This window comes from Cucurbita maxima, unplaced genomic scaffold (assembly GCF_002738345.1).
Source record: "Cucurbita maxima cultivar Rimu unplaced genomic scaffold, Cmax_1.0 Cma_Scf00001, whole genome shotgun sequence".
Classification (NCBI taxonomy): domain Eukaryota; kingdom Viridiplantae; phylum Streptophyta; class Magnoliopsida; order Cucurbitales; family Cucurbitaceae; genus Cucurbita; species Cucurbita maxima.
The window spans coordinates 2,188,845-2,206,726 of record NW_019272017.1 but is presented as its reverse complement, the minus strand read 5'-3'; the positions used below and the strand labels follow the sequence as shown (position 1 = coordinate 2,206,726).

General features: G+C 37.3%; 3 protein-coding genes across 6 annotated transcripts; all 3 read right to left on the bottom strand.

Moving 5' to 3' along the window:
- Positions 1-891: 891 nt before the first annotated feature.
- Positions 892-5,756, bottom strand: LOC111488465. Of its 3 annotated transcripts, XM_023136228.1 has the most exons (5): positions 5,455-5,558; positions 3,958-4,817; positions 2,993-3,216; positions 1,248-1,355; positions 892-1,129 (listed from the first exon to the last, which is right to left on the bottom strand). In XM_023136228.1, exons 2-5 carry the CDS (start codon positions 4,001-4,003, stop codon positions 1,007-1,009), a joined length of 501 nt encoding a protein of 166 aa, XP_022991996.1. In that variant the 5' UTR covers positions 4,004-4,817; positions 5,455-5,558; the 3' UTR covers positions 892-1,006. The 3 variants fall into 3 exon arrangements, with proteins under 3 accessions (XP_022991996.1, XP_022991980.1, XP_022991987.1); XM_023136212.1 differs by lacking the exon at positions 3,958-4,817 and having other exon boundaries at positions 5,455-5,754; XM_023136219.1 differs by lacking the exons at positions 1,248-1,355; positions 3,958-4,817 and having other exon boundaries at positions 5,455-5,756.
- A 1,026-nt stretch (positions 5,757-6,782) lies between these two features.
- Positions 6,783-11,835, bottom strand: LOC111475842 (plastidial pyruvate kinase 1, chloroplastic-like). Of its 2 annotated transcripts, XM_023119971.1 has the most exons (8): positions 11,609-11,835; positions 11,081-11,520; positions 10,855-10,942; positions 10,501-10,691; positions 9,667-9,785; positions 9,195-9,438; positions 8,370-8,604; positions 6,783-7,390 (listed from the first exon to the last, which is right to left on the bottom strand). In XM_023119971.1, the coding sequence occupies exons 2-8, from the start codon at positions 11,483-11,485 to the stop codon at positions 7,062-7,064; spliced, it is 1,611 nt and encodes a 536-aa protein (XP_022975739.1). In that variant the 5' UTR covers positions 11,486-11,520; positions 11,609-11,835; the 3' UTR covers positions 6,783-7,061. The 2 variants fall into 2 exon arrangements, with proteins under 2 accessions (XP_022975739.1, XP_022975726.1); XM_023119958.1 differs by having other exon boundaries at positions 11,081-11,835.
- A 782-nt stretch (positions 11,836-12,617) lies between these two features.
- Positions 12,618-17,579, bottom strand: LOC111475455. Its single transcript, XM_023119895.1, has 4 exons — positions 17,325-17,579; positions 15,102-16,818; positions 13,357-14,314; positions 12,618-12,991 (listed from the first exon to the last, which is right to left on the bottom strand). The coding sequence occupies exons 1-4, from the start codon at positions 17,479-17,481 to the stop codon at positions 12,920-12,922; spliced, it is 2,904 nt and encodes a 967-aa protein (XP_022975663.1). The 5' UTR covers positions 17,482-17,579; the 3' UTR covers positions 12,618-12,919.
- Between the last annotated feature and the right edge of the window lie 303 nt (positions 17,580-17,882).

Here is a 17,882-nt window from a genome sequence, read left to right as displayed (position 1 = left end):
TTGAAAGTTCGACCTTCCAGTGGGTGGATGGGAATGTAATTATCAAACGGTCGGTCGATAATCTCTATCTCTACCCCACACAACTACATAATTAAATATAATATTTACAAAAAAAACTATCTGAAGGGTATTTCTTAAAAGAATTTGACAATAGCGAGAAGAAAAGGGTGCAACTAATGACCTAAGTTTCTTTATATAGTTGGATGATAATTAGAATTTAGTTTATGATTTTTAAAGTAGTTTGCTAAAAATCTAAAAATTTATTTGATAAAATTTTCCAAAATATAGATACTAAATTTTAAGTTAACCAATAAAAAAAGAATTCCTAAAAAGAACCACAAGAATACCTAAAAGTATAGAATGTAACTTTCAAAAAGAAAATGATGTTGGAGTGTAACTGTGGATTCCCAAAAAAGAAAGACCCACTCACACCTAAAAGGTTGCCTAAACGTAGTGTCCAAGTGTTCGATCTACACGAACTTAAAATTTTAAAATTCAATTAGAACATCAAAAGCTCAAACCTCCCTCCCAGCTTTCACAAACCTCAAACGAAAGCTAAAAGTAAAAAGTAAAAAAAAGTCACCTAATGCCTTGAGAAATAAAATTATCCATAAACTGGGTAAATTCTACTAAAAAGTAAAAAAAGTCACCTAATGCCTTGAGAAATAAAATTACCCATAAACTGGATGGGTAAATTCTACTAAAATGTAAAAAAAGTCGCCTAATGCCTTGAGAAATAAAATTACCTATAAACTTGATGGGTAAGATCTAGCCAAAAAAAAAAAAAACCAACTTGAGTATAGCTCCTCATAAAAGTCGTCAGATATTCAAATTCTCACCCGCATAGAGTAAACAAAAAGATCCTAACCAAAAAAAGTGTAAACAAGAAAATTCTAGCTAAAAATCATTTTCATATATACATAATATTGCAAGGACAGGAATCAATATTGCGAAAGGGAAAAGTAAGTAGCAGAAAACCAACCAATTAGGATTATATGGGTACCAGTCAATTTACACGAGGAGCTATTTGTGAAATCCTTTCGTCTTCTAAAGGAGCATATGGATAAACATACGGTGGAGGAGAGGGTGGCGTTTGGGTGCCGTCGTGAACAAAAGATGATCCAAAAAACTGCATTGGAACAAAATATTTCAGAATGGTTAGTTTTCAGCTAGGGCTTTGCAATCAAGCACAAAGTCTAGCTCCTCTTTAGTACTTGGATGTTAATATAGAATTCAAGAAGCCTTACAAAGTAAAAAGCAAAAAAGAATGCAACAGTGATGACGATCAACGGCCAGAATCCTAAGAAAAATGTTCCTCCAAGTGTTAGCAAAAGTTTAGCACGAGGGATCAACCCCTGAAACCAAATAAAACAATGTTAACCTTAAACATGTTCGAACGGTTGAGGATTGTTGGGTGAAGAGTCCCACATCGGCTAATTAAGGGATTGATTATGAGTTTATAAGTAAGAAATACTATCTCTATTGGTATGAAGCCTTTCAGGAGAGCGAAAAGCAAAATCAGGAGAGTTTATTCTCAAAGTGGATGATGTTATATCATTGTGTAGGGTTGTGATTACTAACACAAACTACAATATAGATGATTGAAATATGCCGTAGAAATGATAAGCACTTGAAATTGGAATGAAAAAAGTACGAAATAAGTAGAGCAAATTATGCAAGAAAGAAGAAATTAAAGCAATCATATAGCAACTGTTCTCTCTTTTAGAAGTGAGCCAAGAATCATTCTTAACTAGGGTGATCTTCTGCCAATGATATCGTTATAATGTTAACGAATGGATCACACAGATTGTGTTCATTCCAGCACAAAATTAGGAATGAACTTCCCCAGTTTTTCCTAGGTTTTTGATTGATAATAGAATACAGTTCCAGTGACATGTAGAAGGCTCAAATACTGCATACTTCAATTTCAAACCTCTCTATGATGGATTCCGATTACAATCCTTGGCGTATCAAAGTAACACCTCTTTAAAAAAAATTTACAAGTACGTTTTGTTTTTATAAGAACTAATACAACTTGACTAATTATTTCTCGATTATCTTGGCCTTCATGTTTGATGGTGCTTTTCTATACCTATAGAAAGTAAATCTTTCTAGTTGAGCTATAGGGATGGAGGAAAGTTTGTGGTTGAGACATAAAATATGTTCATCAATTAATTAATACAACTTTATATTCAACCTAATATTTAGTCGGCAACTACTAGTAATTTTATATTTTATGAAGATACCATCATATCACCAACAAACAACACCCTTAGATTCTGCTCTTGGCTGGTTGCCTTGGGAGAATCAATATCAAGGACTTCTTCAAAATTGTCTTGGGTAGTTTGACTTCAATGGTGTGATCTTTGCAAGCAGGCACATCCAAAGAGCATTCTTGGATGCATGTTTCCTGAGAAGCTTTGGTAGAAAATTTTCAATACATCTAGTGTATTATCTGGAGTGTTTCTTTCATTTCTAATCACTGATGTGTGGATGAGAATTGAGATTATTTTCATCCTCCCTTTACCAACGAAGGAAAGGTTCATCAGCAGTCAGCAGGTGGATTACTTTGTTGCTGTTTGGAGTATTAAGTTAGAAAGACTTATGAGGATTTTTATGGGGAAAAAAAAGATAATGGTAGGATATTTTGGAGCTTGGCTCACTACAATGCTTTTCTTTATGCTTTTGCTCCAGAGAGTTTTTGGTCGTCCAATTGTTTTGGATGATTATCAACTTTGGAGCCGACAACTTATTGTAATTCTTTTTTATAGATTCCTTACGTCTTTAGCTTTTGGTTTGTATGGCCGGCCAGTCTTTCATTGTTCTTGGTGAATGATAATAATATTTTCATTAATTGTTCACCAAATTCTGGTTATTTTGGTCACAACTCTTCAAGCAAGGGAACAATAGAAATCAAAACAGATCAGATATAATGAATTAGAAATTTGAATAACTCATAAACTCGAATAAATAAAATCATAAGGAAATTAACCTCAAGGCCTTCACTGTTCAATTGCATGGAACGCTCCCTTTGATTGGATAGGCTCTTGCTAACTTCAGTTGAAACAGCACTTGTACCAGAGAAATCTATGTTTTCTCCCGTCGTCTCACCACCAAGTTCAAATTCAGTGCTTTTAGTATCCTCAAGCAAGGAAGTGGGAGTTATACCTCTCTTCTTCAGCTCCTTCATGAATAATGATTCTGGAGGTTCTTCTCCTGAGAAAAGTAATGTATAACACCTTAAATTAACATAACCGAAGGTCTCAAACAGAAAACATTCTTCAATACATTCAACTCAAGTAATAATACTGAATACACACACACGGCTGTGATGGTTTTTGAAGGTGATGCATGCCCATTAATAGTCACAAATGAAATGGGGAAACCTTTTACAATAGTTTGACTGATTCAAACTACAACAGAGAATAATATGGGCATATTATGATTGGTCAACTTGATGACAAATAAGATTGGCAAAAGATTTCTATCATACCAGACCTCTATAGAGATCGTGGGAGAGCCAAATAAAGCTTTCACTAACCTTGGAAAATACTAGGAGTCTTTCGAAATTGAAAGCATTGTCCATAAACTGCAATAAGGTGATTTAACCGGTCCCTAAATCAACAATATAGTCTTCTTGTATGCTACTTGTGGCAAACTTGAGTGGGAAGGTACGGCTTATGCATAAAAAAACGTACAAGAAAATAGTCAAGAAAAGAGAATTTTCAGGCTCCTAGAATCAACAAAAACTAAGATTCAGAATGTGAAAGATTCCGACTACAAAGACCTACTAGTAGAAGCATTACTACTGACGCAGAAACAAACTTTCTTGGAACATCAAATCAGGTGAACTCTAAAAGCTATGCTCTAATACAAAAAAGTTCTTCTATATGAGACCGAAGAAGAAAGGCCAAGTATGAACATGGTAAGAAGATAACGCACTCAAAAGAGACTTGCCTGGAAAGTTCATGGAAGATAAACTTGGAAGCCTTACAGAAACCATGCCACTGTTACGCTGGCTGAACAAAGCTCTAATGTCCGAAATGGAAATGCTTCTCAAAGGAGCAATTCGACCTTTAGCAAGCTGTTCAAGCAATCTAAACAAGCATAACCAGCTACCACTTCTAATACAAGTACGGGTACTAGAACTGTTGGCTTGGTACAGATATGTAGCTCCCTAAAAGCTTTAACTATAACAACTGGATCAATAAAAAACCAAGTTAAGATTCATGGTTAACACAGATATTGGTAGGAATGATGGTTCTATCCATTTACCAAGTGTTCTCTGGCTGAAGAACAAAAATTTTGGTTAAATTTTAAAAATATGATAAACATCATCAAAACTCTTAGCTTAAATTTTCAGATTCCGGTTTAAATTTCATCTTTGCGGCTGTGCATATGTTGACTCAAGAAATAAAGCTCCAAACAGAATTAGAGTGCCAACTAAGCGATCCTTATGCGTACCCCCAAGCATCTTCCGTTCCTCATTTACTCAAATAGCTTGATGGACACTAGCACAATTTTGCTACATGATTACTAAGAAATTTAGGACCAGCTGAATAAACTTCACCGTGCAACTTCCGCCTCTTCTAAGAAAGTTAGATGCCTCTCCTAACTCTCGCCTTTTGAAACTAAGCAAGATGAGCTCTATGATAATGAACATCTACTTCCTTATTCTGTGGACTGTAGCACAAGCATGTGGTAAAACAAGATAGTACGAGGTCCATCCAACCATTCGTCCGTTCTTCCCGAATTCTCTCTCTTGATGCCTTTGTGTTTCCATTTCTCGCTTCCGAAATAAATAAGCAGAACGATGTCTACAATAACGAACATCAATTCATCAAGATATCCAAACAAGGAAAATGCACAGAGAATGAGATTTAAGGAATGACGGACGAATGGCTGGAAGGATCTTGTCTCGTACGATTTTGCTACATGATTGAGCTAATATCAACAGAACAAGAAAATTCGGAAGTGACGGACAATCTGAACAACAAACTACACCACGCAACTTCTGCCTCAACGAAGGCTTAAGCTACTTATTGCCTCTCTATCTCTCGCTCAAGTCAATGATCACTAGCATCAATTCATCAAGACATCCGAGCAAGGCAAATGCACAGAGAAAGATAAACCAGAAGTGACGAAAGAATAGCCGAATGAATGCTCGCACGAGTCTCAAAAGAGCAAGATCATTCACGAGTGAGAGTGATGGAACATCCGAACAACACACACCATGGAACTATTGCCTCACCTAAACAAGTTAATTAGTAGCCTAATCGATCTCTCGCCTTCAATATAAGCAACACGAAGTCCATGATAACGAAAATCAATTCATGAAGAAGATCCAAGCAAGGCAAATGCACTGAGAACGAAAAAAAAGACACAGAACAAAAAACAAGACCGCAACAAGCAGAATCAGAAGAAGAAGAAGAAGAAAAACCGGCTAAAACTTACCATTGCTTTCCTTATGAGAATCCTGAGCAGCGCAACGGAAACTCAACCTCCTACAAACGCAGCCATATCTCAAACTTCTCCGACGGCCATGGAACCGTACAGACCTCCTCGAGGAATCCAACTCCGTGAAGAACCGGCTCGATTGGACGCCAAAACTCGTCTGAGAGAACGAAAGAGTAGAGACAGTTGATTTGAGAATTTGCAGAGCAGCCATAGGTAGAACTAGAAGCAGAGCTGGAACTTTCTTCCTCCCAAGGAATTCAACGGGAGAAGAAGAATAAATAGTTTCATTTTAGTTTTCCAAAAATAAGAAAACACAAAACAAAATGAAATGGAAAAATTGGCACGGAATTTAGCTATTAAAGCGTATACGCATCCGCCATGGCGCATTTTAGCCAAATGTAAAATTAAATGCTGACGTGTACTGTGGGGCCCACACTTTCCTTTTTCCAAGGCTTTAAAATAATAATAATAATAATAATATAATTATAAAAAAAAAAAAAAAATGGGAGAGCTTGAATGAGGAGAGGCAAAAGAGGGGTATGCGTGGGGATAACAATGATTGATACACTTTACGACGTTTGGATAGTTTGTATGTATGTATATTTAGAGGTCTAGGTCTGGTCGATATTTAATTAATATTATATTCATCAAACAATGTTCAAACGGATAAATTACATACGTATATATGTATTTGTTTGAATACTATTTTATTTTTATTATTAACTTTTGAAACATTGTCGTGAAAATCTTTCGATTTTTAAAAAATCATGTTTATTTCCTTTTATACATGATAAATGCTTATAAATAAGATGTCTCTAAATAATATTATGGAAAATTGCTCGAGAATATTGCCCTTTTTTATATATATATATAGAAACAAATTATTTGGTATGAGATTAATACATAAATTGTAAATTGCTATTATTCATTAATTACTTAATAAATATTGCAATAAAGAAATTCAATTGATTGTACTTTTTTAAAATTATGATCAGCACGTTAGGAATAATTTGAATTGAATAATCAATTCTGATTTTTAAAAGAAAACCATGCAGTAAATTAATTGAACGTACAAGCGTGAATTAATTAAAATTAATAGATTATTAATTAATCAATATGGAAATACATCTAACTTTATGGGAAGTATACGACAATTATTAAATTAGGTGTTAAACTAACAAAATAAATAAATAAACCATAATTAATATTTTTTTTTAATAAAGAGTAATAAATTACAGATTCAATTATACTTCAGCCTTTAAAACTTCTAATTCCTAAAACTTAAAATTTAATAATAAAATAAATAATATTACTTTAAAAATCAGATTTAAAGTTTAGCACATCTTTTGTCGTTTTCTACAAACATATCAACAATGGCCAATAATTTCAATAAAGTTGTTCAATCACCAAATATTAGCTATATTACAGCAAACAACCTATCAGACATGGCCACAAATAACAAAACGAGGTCGTTTCACATGTAATGTGATAGATAAATGAGTAGCCACCACATAATGGTACGTGCAATCACAAACCACTAAAAAGCATCCTAAAGCAGTTTCCAGTATATAAAACCTCTGACCTGCCTTGGTTTTCTGTTTCTGTTACACGATGGATTTCAGCTGGATTGATTGGGACGCCATTGATGCAGCTCGAGCTGGAGAGATCTCTGAGACCATCAACACAAAGTCCCCCTGTTTGACCAGTCCCTTTGACTTCACTAGCTCGATTCCTCTTGAGATGTTGGCTTCTATGTCGTCTGAGAGGTCAATGCGCAGAGGAAACACTCCCCATTGAAGATTCAAAGCCATTCTCGTGCTGTCCTCGTTGGTTAATGCGAATATAGGCGGGCTGGGGCGGTTTCGGGATAGAAGAGAAGCCATGTGACCTTGCTTTGTGAGCACGAATATGGCGTCTACTGAAAGTTTGTTGGCTGCCACAAAGCACATGGTGGTGTTAACTAGTTTCAGATGCTTTCCTTTCAAAGGTAATTGAATTGTTTCTTGAAACCTATAAATGACATAATCAGTACTACCACACCCACCACGACACAACCCATCACTTTATTTTATCTAATATGTTTCTGCTAAATGTAAACTACTTTTGCATATGACACTTTCTTTTTACTCCAATTCATTACCACTAGCCATTTGTACTTTTATATCTGTGAGTGTCTAAACTAGCTAACAGTGGTTCACTTGGTTTGCGTAGAGAATTCTCTAATCCAACCCTATTAGTTGGAGAGGGGAACAAAACATTTTTTATAAAAGTGTGGAAATCTCTCTTTGGCAGAAGCGTTTTAGAATTATGAGGTTGACAACAATATGTAACGGGCTAAAACGGACAATATCTACTACTGGTGAGCTTAGGTTGTTACAAACGGTATCAGAGTTAGACGAATAGGCGGTGTGCCAGCGTTTCGCTGAGCCCACATTGATTGGAGAGGAGAAAGTATTCCTTATAAGAGTATGGAAATTCCACCGTTAGCACATTTTAATAAGGGTATGGAAATCTTAGGTAACGGTGGACTTGGACCGGCACATATTAAATCTTAGGTAAATGACCATCATGTCTTCAACTCGTTTCATCTAAAGTCTTTTATTATTTACATGGTTCTTAGTGACCACTAAGCCAATCTACTATGGTTTATCTCTCCCTTCAACCCAAACTTAATTTCTTGAAAAGCGAATGGCCAAGATGGTGTGAAAGATTTTGTCAATATGTACTTCTAAACAAAAAGTACCAAATTGAAACTAACAAAGAATAACTTTATAATTTTCTTCTGCATGATTACGTAATAAAGAAGCTAGAAGTTAGACATGATATATGACCGAAAGGGGATTCTGATGTTATTTTCATGATCACACAGGAAGGGATTGTTGAGAAAGCAAGTGGAGAAAAGTGAGTTTTACCCAATTCAGCTGCAGAATTGCAAATTTCTTCGGCAATGCGATCGTGCAATGACACCCCAAGTTGATGTTGGGGAAGGAAATGTTTCCTATTTTCTTCACGACTCCATAACTCCATTCGGCTGCTGGCTATCTGCAGAACCGAAAGCGCTTTCTGTCCATATGATCCTATGGCAGACTCTCCACACAGCATCAATGCATCGGCATACTGTCGGACAGCTTCAGAAACATCTGCAACCTATTGAACACGAAGACTGATCATCATTCTAGCCTTCAACACAATATTCAATCCACCGTACCAGAGAGCACCAGAAATTTCAACTCGGAAATACGTTTTTGAATAACTCATATAAGGTATCAATTACTATAACAGTCCAAGTCCACCGCTAGTAGATATGGTCCATTTTGGTCCTTTACGTATCGTAGTCAGCCTCACAATTTTTAAACATGTCTACTAGGGAGAGGTTTCCACACTCTTATAAAGAATGTCTCGTTTCCCTCTCCAACCGATCTGGGATCTCACAATCCACTCCCCTTGGGGGCTCAACGTCCTCGCTGACACACCGCCTGATGTTTGGCTCTATACCACTTGTAACATCTCAAGCCCACTACTAGTAGCTATTGTCCGCTTTGACCCATTATGTATCAGCATCAGCCTCAAGGTTTTAAAATGCGTCTGATAGAGAGAGGTTTCCACACCCTTATAAGGAGTGTTTCGTTCTCCTCTCCTCTCCAACTAACGTGGGATCTCACCGTTACAAAAGAATGATAGTTTGATCCCTCTACCTGAAGTTGTTGAAAAAAACAAACTAACTAAAAATCTCGTACCTCAGCACGTGTTGGAGTAGGATATTCAACCATCGACTCTAAAAGTTGAGAAGCTACGATCACTGGTTTGTTCAGCTCCCTACAGACACTAGTTATTTCTTCTTGGACTGCTGGTATCTGCTCGAGAGGAATTTCAACCCCAAGATCCCCTCGAGCCACCATGATTCCATCAGAAGCCTCTATGATTTCTTCTAGATTTTGAAGGGACTCCAAGCTTTCAATCTTGGCCAATACTCTCACAGATCTGTGCATGAAAACATTTTTTTTATCCTTAACTACTAAAATGGGTTTGGAAATTACACAATATCAGTTTCAATAAAGAAGATTTCCAGACAATTTATGAATTGCGGCTAAGAAACCAGTGCTGATGAAAATTCAATTGAAAGGGACATCGGGATATATCGTTCATGCCTAGTAGTGATATTCTAACCTAACTCATGGTAATATGTTGACTTCTTGAATCGATGCTTACTTTGCTGATTTTGCTGATAGGTAGCTCTTTAGATGCTTGACAGAATCTGCACTGTTCACAAAGGAAAGAGCAATGAAGTCGACGCCTTCCGAAATTCCAAATTCAATGTCGGACCAATCCTATAAAACAGTAAACCAAATAGTATATAATACACTGTGAAAAACAGAGTTGAAAAGCAGAGAACTGGCATCATCCAAGAAGAATACGTAATTCATTAAATTCTTCTCTCTATTTTTTTTTATTATTATTTTTTACATTTTGACACATTAATGAGAACGTCAACCTTCTCGAGAGAGCAAAATTGCAGAAAAGTGGATAAAATTTCCTCTGCACATAGATGTTGATATACAGGGATAAAACTTGTGATGCTGACAACCCAAGAAAATAAATTTAAAAAATGATCATAAAATGTCGTCCACAATATCATTCAGAAACAAAATCTTATAATGTTGACAACCACTATGAGAAGACAAATTTTTAATGATGAAAACATTTTTGTCACCATACCATATTCAGTAAAACCTTGTCCTGTTGACAACCCAAGAGTATAGAAAAATTTTCAACCGTAAAAACTTGTGAGGTTCAAAGATCCCACATCGATTGGAGAGGGGAACGAATGCCAGCGAGGACGCTGGCCCGAAGAGGGTGGATTGTGAGATTCCATATCGGAGAGGAGAAGCATTCTTTACAAAGGTGTGGAACCCTCTTCCTAACCGACACGTTTTAAAAATTTTGAGGGGAGCTCGAAAAGGGAAATTCCAAACGTACAATATCTGCTTCATCACAAGTAAATGATTCAGAATGAATATTGATATGCATCAGACACTTTCCTACCTTACTTGACAGCGTGGGAGACTCATGTTTTCTCACAACAAGCCTCCCATCCCTCCAAAAGCTGCATTTTGCTCGAGGAAGAAACAAACCAGGGTCTGTGCACTTGCAGCTTAAATCATTCCCAATCTTTTCCATAACTTCAAAGGATGCCATTCCCCCATCAATCACAATTGAATCACCCACTTGGATACCTGTAGAATTCAAACTCATATCCTATTTAACTTGTGGGATTCAAATATTTCTTCTAATCACAATTCAGAAGACAGAGAAAACAAAAAAAAAAAAAAAAAAAAAAAAAAAAAAAAAAAAAAAAAAAAAAAAAAAAAAAAAAAAGAAAGATTCAAAGTGCAGCACCTTCAGAAAAACCTCCATAGCTCGCTTGAACAGTAAATGGACGAGAGCCCTCGAATTTCTCAGCAGTAAACAACCAATTTGAACCATCCTGAACAATGATGGCCAGAGAATTTAAACCCCGTTTTTCTTAAATTACAATGGAAAATAGTAACACTGGATCATAAGTCTCTGTTGATTTGATTACCACTACGATTACAGCAAAAATAACACAGATATAAAAATCTACCTCTACTTTGACGGAGGAAGGAGCTCCATGATCAACAACATGAATCTGACTTCCTTCAGTATCAATCATCACCGAAATACAAAATCCTTTTTCATTCAACTTCTTGATCTTCCTAATCACGCCATAGTGCCACTCCTTCGTGTTGTGACACATATTCAATCTCGCAATGTTCATACCTTCCAAAGCCAACTTCTCCAAATCCTCAGTCGCACAACACGCAGGCCCAATCGTACAAACAAACTTCGTCTTCCTCATCCCCAAAAACCCTTTCTCCTTCAACTCCCTCTCCGCCACAACATCAAGCCCTAATGTCGCCTCTAAACCGTCCAATCGTTTCAACCTCTCATCATCCTCCAAATCCACCTGCATTGTCGCCTTAACTCCAGTTACAACTCTCCCCTTCATCCTACCCCGATCGCACCAAACTGTTCGACCGATAACCGACAAACGAGAATCCGAACGTTTCACATCTAACACAGAGGTTTTAGCAACGAAATTGCAACGAGCACGAATCATCATAGCACTCACCTCCGCCATTGACGAAAAGCTTCACTATCTTCGGCCTTCTTCTTCCGCAAAGACCTTGGATCGCTTTTGAATAGTGTTGTCGATCGAGTTTGAAACAAGAGTAACAAACAATGGTGGATTTTAACAGAAGAAGAAGAATATTCAAAGAGAAGATTATTGGGCAGAACCCTAGTTATCGAGAATGGCGAAGACTTTTGTCGGGCTATCAAGATTTAAGTTAAGGAATGAAATGTATATTTAATTGGAAATTACCGGTCAACTAACTCTCCCGGCGCTCGATCGTGGTTCAGGTTCAACCTGCAACTCTCACGTGACCGCTAGCCACTGTTTCCTGCAGTGTCCTCTGCCGCCGTACCTTTTTCTGATTAAATTACAAATTTACCCTTCTCAGTTAGAATTTGATGTTTGTGATTTAATATAACACTTTTATCCATTTATAATAACTAAATTTTAAATTTTAAAATTTATAGAAATTAAAAATTAAATATTTCAACTTTGAATGATAATTTTGTATAGTTTTATTTGGGGTAACAATATGTATTAAAAATAAAATATTTTTTTGCTTTAAGTCCCGATCCAATTCAAGTTGGATACAGGTTCAATGGGTAAATGATCAAGTCAACTCGAACAAACTCGATTACAGTAGAGAGAGAGGAGAAAAGGAGTTGAAACCAAACCCAATCTGATTTCTCCTTCTTCCTCGAGCAACCCACATTCTTTTCCCTCGACCAGGCTCGAGCCCAACCTAATTTCTCCTCCTCGACAGTGTTTTGAGCGTCATACAAGTGTACTAAGCATACTCTTCCTCGGTCTAGGGATGCGTGTTGTGTGGAGGAAGAAGAACTCGAAGGCTGAACATTTAACGTTGAAGTGAAGCCCTAAGAACCGAAGATGTATTGATATTTGATGTGAAGATGTAGGAAAAATCGAAAACTAAAAAAAGAACGAATAAGTTGAGTTGTTGCTAAGCATTGAAGTACCAAGACTGAGAAGGCGAGAAAGCAATTGAAGAAAGATAACACGAACACTATGTCTATCTCCCTTCATCAACTAGTATCACATTTTGTTCGGTACACATAAGCCTGCTCTTAATGTGCTATTTTTCTAATAAACTGGCTATTGATCGTCATTTTTCTAATTCTACTAGGAACTCATTTTATTCGATACACACATAAATTGGATATTGATGTGTCATCTTTCTAATTCTACTTGGACGTCGTTTATCTAATCCTACTAGAGCTCATTTCATTTCCACACACATAAAATGCCTACTAACATGTGAGCTCATTTCATTAAGCACACGTAAAACGACTATCGATGTGCTGTCTTTCTAATTCTACTCGAGCGTCTTACTGGAGTCACAATCTCTTCCTCTTCGTTCCCCTGTAAAAGATTGAAGAAAATGGTTATGAAATAGTTCTAATTTTTTTATTTGTTATTTTAATTTGTTTTCATTGTTTTTTCAAAAAAAAAATCTGAAAATAAAGTATATATTTTTGAATGAAAATAACTAATCTTAAAAAAAACAAAATTTTAACGCTAAAAATATTTTTATTTCTGGGTTTTTATTTATTTTTAAAATTTAACACATATATATATATAATTTAACATTTTTACAAATCAAATTTAATTTAAAATCAGGAGTAAAAATGAATAAAAGCTGTTTAAAATAATTTAAAGGGCTTTAGAAAGTGTTTTTTAAGTGAAAAAAACGAAATTATATAATATTTGAAAATAGAGATACTCACATGCTTGATTGGGATCTTCTCATAAGTTGTGAAGCTCCCATACGATGGAGAAGCCGACGAAGTGGATACTGAAAATTCATCCAAAGAAGAAGAAGCCATTGGAGTTCTTGAATTCTTCCTCGTCTTCCTCCCATGGCTATGGTTTTGAGCTTCTATCAACAATTTCTTTGCTGTTTCTGTTTCGTCTTCTTCTTTCATGCTGCTGTATTGCAGGAAACTGCTCGTTTCAGACGAGCAAAAACCTTTTCTGGCGATCTCCTCGCGATCATCATCACCATTAAATGCTTCTTCTACTTCTTTCATGCTGCTGTATTGCAGGAAACTGCTCGTTTCAGAAGAGAACAATCCTTTTCTGGCGATATCCTCACGATCATCGTCATTAATCGCTTCTTCTTCTTCTGGTACCGCCGGACTCTGGTATGTCTTCTTCTCTTTCAGCAATGGCGGTTCCTCTTGCGCTTCAGCAATGGCCGCCATGGATGATCTTTTTGAGCCTGACTTTCTCGCATAAATCAGTCCTGCAGGTATGATGATTATAGATAAACCTAGCAGTATTGCAGATGCTATAACTGCCGTATTCTGTGAGAAATCTCTTGAGATTTTGTTATTTGTTTCAGTTCCGACGATGTTGCTGCCATTTTCATCTTCAGCTTCAGATTGAGGTGCAGAAGGAGGAGGAGAAACTGGAGGTGATTGATGTTGGATTTCTGCGTTGCTTTGTTGAATTGAATCGTTCTGTTGTTCTTCCTTTGTTTCACCTCCTGTTGCAGCTTCTTGTTCAATTTGATCGTGAATAAAATCTGGTGTTGAGGAATCTTCGTAATTCTCTTCAGTTTGCTTCTCCTGGATTTTGTCTTCTTCATTAAGTATATCAGAAGCTGATTTTGTAGAGGTCTCTTCAATAATCTCTTGCAATGATCCTTCTTCATTCTCTTGCAATGGTTCTTCAGACGCTGATTTTGCTGAAGCCTGGCCGTTCTCTTCTTCGCCGTCTTTTGTCTTGCAATGGTTCTTCAGACGCTGATTTTGCTGAAGCCTGGCCGTTCTCTTCTTCGCCGTCTTTTGGATCATTTGCGTTGGCTTCAATCTCTTGAAACGATTCTTCTTCATTCTGAACTTCTCCTTCAACATGTTCGATGACAATTTTTCTCTCCTTCATGGCTTCAATCTCTTCCGATAATAGTTCTACTTCTTCATTCTGATCTCCTCTCACAATAGGTTCTTCAACAATGTCAATTTCTCCCTCCTTCCTCGCTTCTTCCATTACGTTCAGATCATTGTCTTCTTCATTAAGTATATCAGAAGCTGATTTTGTAGAGGTCTCTTCAATAATCTCTTGCAATGATCCTTCTTCAGTCTCTTGCAATGGTTCTTCAGAAGCTGATTTTGCTGAAGCCTGGCCGTTCTCTTCTTCGCCGTCTTTTGGATCATTTGCGTTGGCTTCAATCTCTTGAAACGATTCTTCTTCATTCTGAACTTCTCCTTTAACATGTTCGATGACAATTTTTCTCTCCTTCATGGCTTCAATCTCTTCCGATAATAGTTCTACTTCTTCATTCTGATCTCCTCTCACAATAGGTTCTTCAACAATGTCAATTTCTCCCTCCTTCCTCGCTTCTTCCATTACGTTCAGATCATTGTCTTCTTCATTAAGTATATCAGAAGCTGATTTTGTAGAGGTCTCTTCAATAATCTCTTGCAATGATCCTTCTTCAGTCTCTTGCAATGGTTCTTCAGAAGCTGATTTTGCTGAAGCCTGGCCGTTCTCTTCTTCGCCGTCTTTTGGATCATTTGCGTTGGCTTCAATCTCTTGAAACGATTCTTCTTCATTCTGAACTTCTCCTTTAACATGTTCGATGACAATTTCTCTCTCCTTCATGGCTTCAATCTCTTCCGATAATAGTTCTACTTCTTCATTCTGATCTCCTCTCACAATAGGTTCTTCAACAATGTCAATTTCTCCCTCCTTCCTCGCTTCTTCCATTACGTTCAGATCATTTTCTTCTTCCCACGAGGTTTGATGAGATAATACAAGGCACTGCAATTCCGAATTGACATCTTTGTGTAAGAATCCAGTTTGGTTAAGATAAATCAATGGCCGCCGCCCTCCGATGTTGAAAACCATATCAGAAATGTAAGATCTGGAATTAGCATGCCAAACCTCAAATTTCCGCATCAGCACATTGAAATTCGTTTTTGCAAACTCGAAAACTTCTGTTGAATCCTCCATTGGTAACAACAAGCTTGCTCTTTCGAGATCATGAACATTAACAACACTAATCGAAAAGCAAGCAGTCAACAGAATCAAAAGCAGAGAACTGATCTTGAATATCCTGGAAAAATGCAGCTTAGATGAAGTCTTAGCTTCAACGGGGCTTTGTTCAGAAACGTTAACAATCATTTCTTCCTCCTCCTCCTCTTCTTCTCTTTCTTCTTCTTTCATATGCGATTCATTGGAAGAAACTTCATCAGATTTCATCTGTGGATCTTCCGAGTCAGTTCCCTCAGTGAATTCAGATTCAGAGGAAAAGAGCTCCTCAAGTTTGCCGTCTAGTTCGAGTTGATTGATTCTTCTTGGTTTGTAATGGAGGAACTGTGGCCTTGGGGATAGGTAATTGGTTTTGGGATCATAAGGACGCGGCATTAATGGATCAGCATCGAGCGGTGCTATTTCCATTGAAGAAGAAACAAGACTGTCCTTAAAACTTGAGTTGAGACCAACAGTATCCAATTCTTCAGCAGAAGAATTCTTAGCCGGAGACTCTGAATCGTTGATTGAGTCAGAGCTTACCACGACATCAGCAAATTCCACGGTCTCTGAAGCTTTGGGAGGTAATGCAGCAATGGCAGAATTTTCAAGCTTCGCGTCGGTTTCAACTGCCATTGTTACCACCTCAGAATTTGAATGCGAATCAGAAATGACATCCAAACCACCGGATTTCACTGTTTTAGAAGCTCTGAGAGGTGCTGCTGCAATGGTGGATTTTGAAATCGGGGCGATTTCAGACTTCGTATCGGTTTCAACTGCCACTGGTGCTACTTCTGGATCGTGTCGGTATGTGGATTCTGAACCAGTAATGACCTCAAAACCACCTAATTTCACAGTTTTGGATTTCTTGGGATTTGAAATCGGAGCAATTTCCTGATTCGTATCGGATTCAAGTGCCGCTGATGCCTCTGGATTTGGATTCACCGAGTTGAGTGAAGAGCTTTTCAAGCCGGAAAATGAAAGAGACGACCGAACTAGCTCGTTCCGATCACCCAGAATTTTCTTTTTCGGAGAGACTGAAATCTTGGAGGCGGCAGAGATCGTCGGAGACATGAAGTTCTTCGTCGATTTTCCGGCCGCCGGCGAACGGATTCGAACAGGTTTTGGACTCTGATTTTTCCCATTTTCTTTCTCCTCATTGTCACGAGAATTAAATAAATTTTCCCTGCTGGTAGAATTCCTTCGTGGATAATCTGAAAAACCATTCAAAGAAACATTCAGAAAGGAAGTAATTTAAGATTTAGAAGGAACAGAACGGAAAATAATCAGCGGAAGAAACAAAATAGCCATCGAAATCGTAGCAAAGAAATGAAAGAAGCTAATAAGTAGACCTTTTGTTTACACTTAAATTTTCTCTGCTACTTTCTCGACAACCAAACAGATTAGAACCACTCAAAAACACTCCCAATGTTCAAAATCATCCCCGGAAGGAAAACAATCGGTGGAAGAATCAAAATAACCATCAAAATCAGAGCGAAAATAAAAGCTAAGATGCTAATTACTAGAAGAGATTCTTTCAATTTTGTACCCCAAACAAATTTTCTCTGCCATTTTCTCGGCAAAAAAAAAAAAAAAAAAGAACAGAGACTATTCGACTTGTAAACCCTAGAAACTTTTCTCTGTTACTGTCTCAGCAACTAAAAAGATTCAAACCCATCTAAAACTCAGCAATGAATCAGGTAAAGAAACTCAAACAAACCAGAGGGACTGTTCATCGGAGTGTTAAAGTTCAAGCTCCTCTGTTCGCTGGAGAAGCTCCGGCGGGTAGGGTTAACAATTTCGGAATTTCTGGAATTAGGGCTTGTTCTTCCGGCGACCATCGACGGAGAAGACGACCTGTGCGACGGCGGCGCCATGGAAAAGATTGGGTGAAGATTTTGAAAAGATGGGAGAGAGAAATCTCGAAATCTGAGAGATTCAAATGTGCATCGTGGATGGAAAGTCGGCGAAAATATTTAAGGGGGGGGGGGCGGGGGAGGATTTTGGTGTTCGTAACGGCTAGTTTTCAGAGTTACTGAAGGATAGGTTCTGGGACATTTAAAATGCAAGGGTTTTCGATTGGACCGTTGGAGTTGTGAAGAATAAGTAATCGTGCGAATGTGGAAAGTGAAAGTGAAAAGTTTAGAGCAGTTGGATCGATTTCCAAATGATAATTATAAATATGCATATATTTTAACTGGTTCTTCTGGTTGGATGAAAGTCTCACCTCGACTTATTCAGAGAATGATCATGAGTATATAATCAAACAATACTATCT

Bases quoted from the DNA above. Each gene is read 5' to 3' on its own strand.
- LOC111475455 (XM_023119895.1), bottom strand. From the start codon at position 17,481: ATGGCGCCGCCGTCGCACAGGTCGTCTTCTCCGTCGATGGTCGCCGGA. The intron at 14,315-15,101 runs ATCAGCTTCTGA...GGCTTCAGCAAA, and splicing joins AACGGCCAGGCTTCAGCAAA to ATCAGCGTCTGAAGAACCAT. The intron at 12,992-13,356 runs GTGAGTATCTCT...AATCTTTTACAG, and splicing joins AGAAGATCCCAATCAAGCAT to GGGAACGAAGAGGAAGAGAT.
- LOC111475842 (XM_023119958.1), bottom strand. From the start codon at position 11,617: ATGGCGGAGGTGAGTGCTATGATGATTCGTGCTCGTTGCAATTTCGTT. The intron at 10,943-11,080 runs GTAGATTTTTAT...ATCATTGTTCAG, and splicing joins CTTCCTCCGTCAAAGTAGAG to GATGGTTCAAATTGGTTGTT. The intron at 7,391-8,369 runs GTAAAACTCACT...GCTTTGTGGCAG, and splicing joins CAATTCTGCAGCTGAATTGG to CCAACAAACTTTCAGTAGAC.
- LOC111488465 (XM_023136212.1), bottom strand. From the start codon at position 5,668: ATGGCTGCTCTGCAAATTCTCAAATCAACTGTCTCTACTCTTTCGTTC. The intron at 3,217-5,454 runs GTAAGTTTTAGC...TACTTTTCTCAG, and splicing joins TTCTCATAAGGAAAGCAATG to GAGAAGAACCTCCAGAATCA. The intron at 1,130-1,247 runs GTAAGGCTTCTT...GTTCCAATGCAG, and splicing joins TCTTTTTTGCTTTTTACTTT to TTTTTTGGATCATCTTTTGT.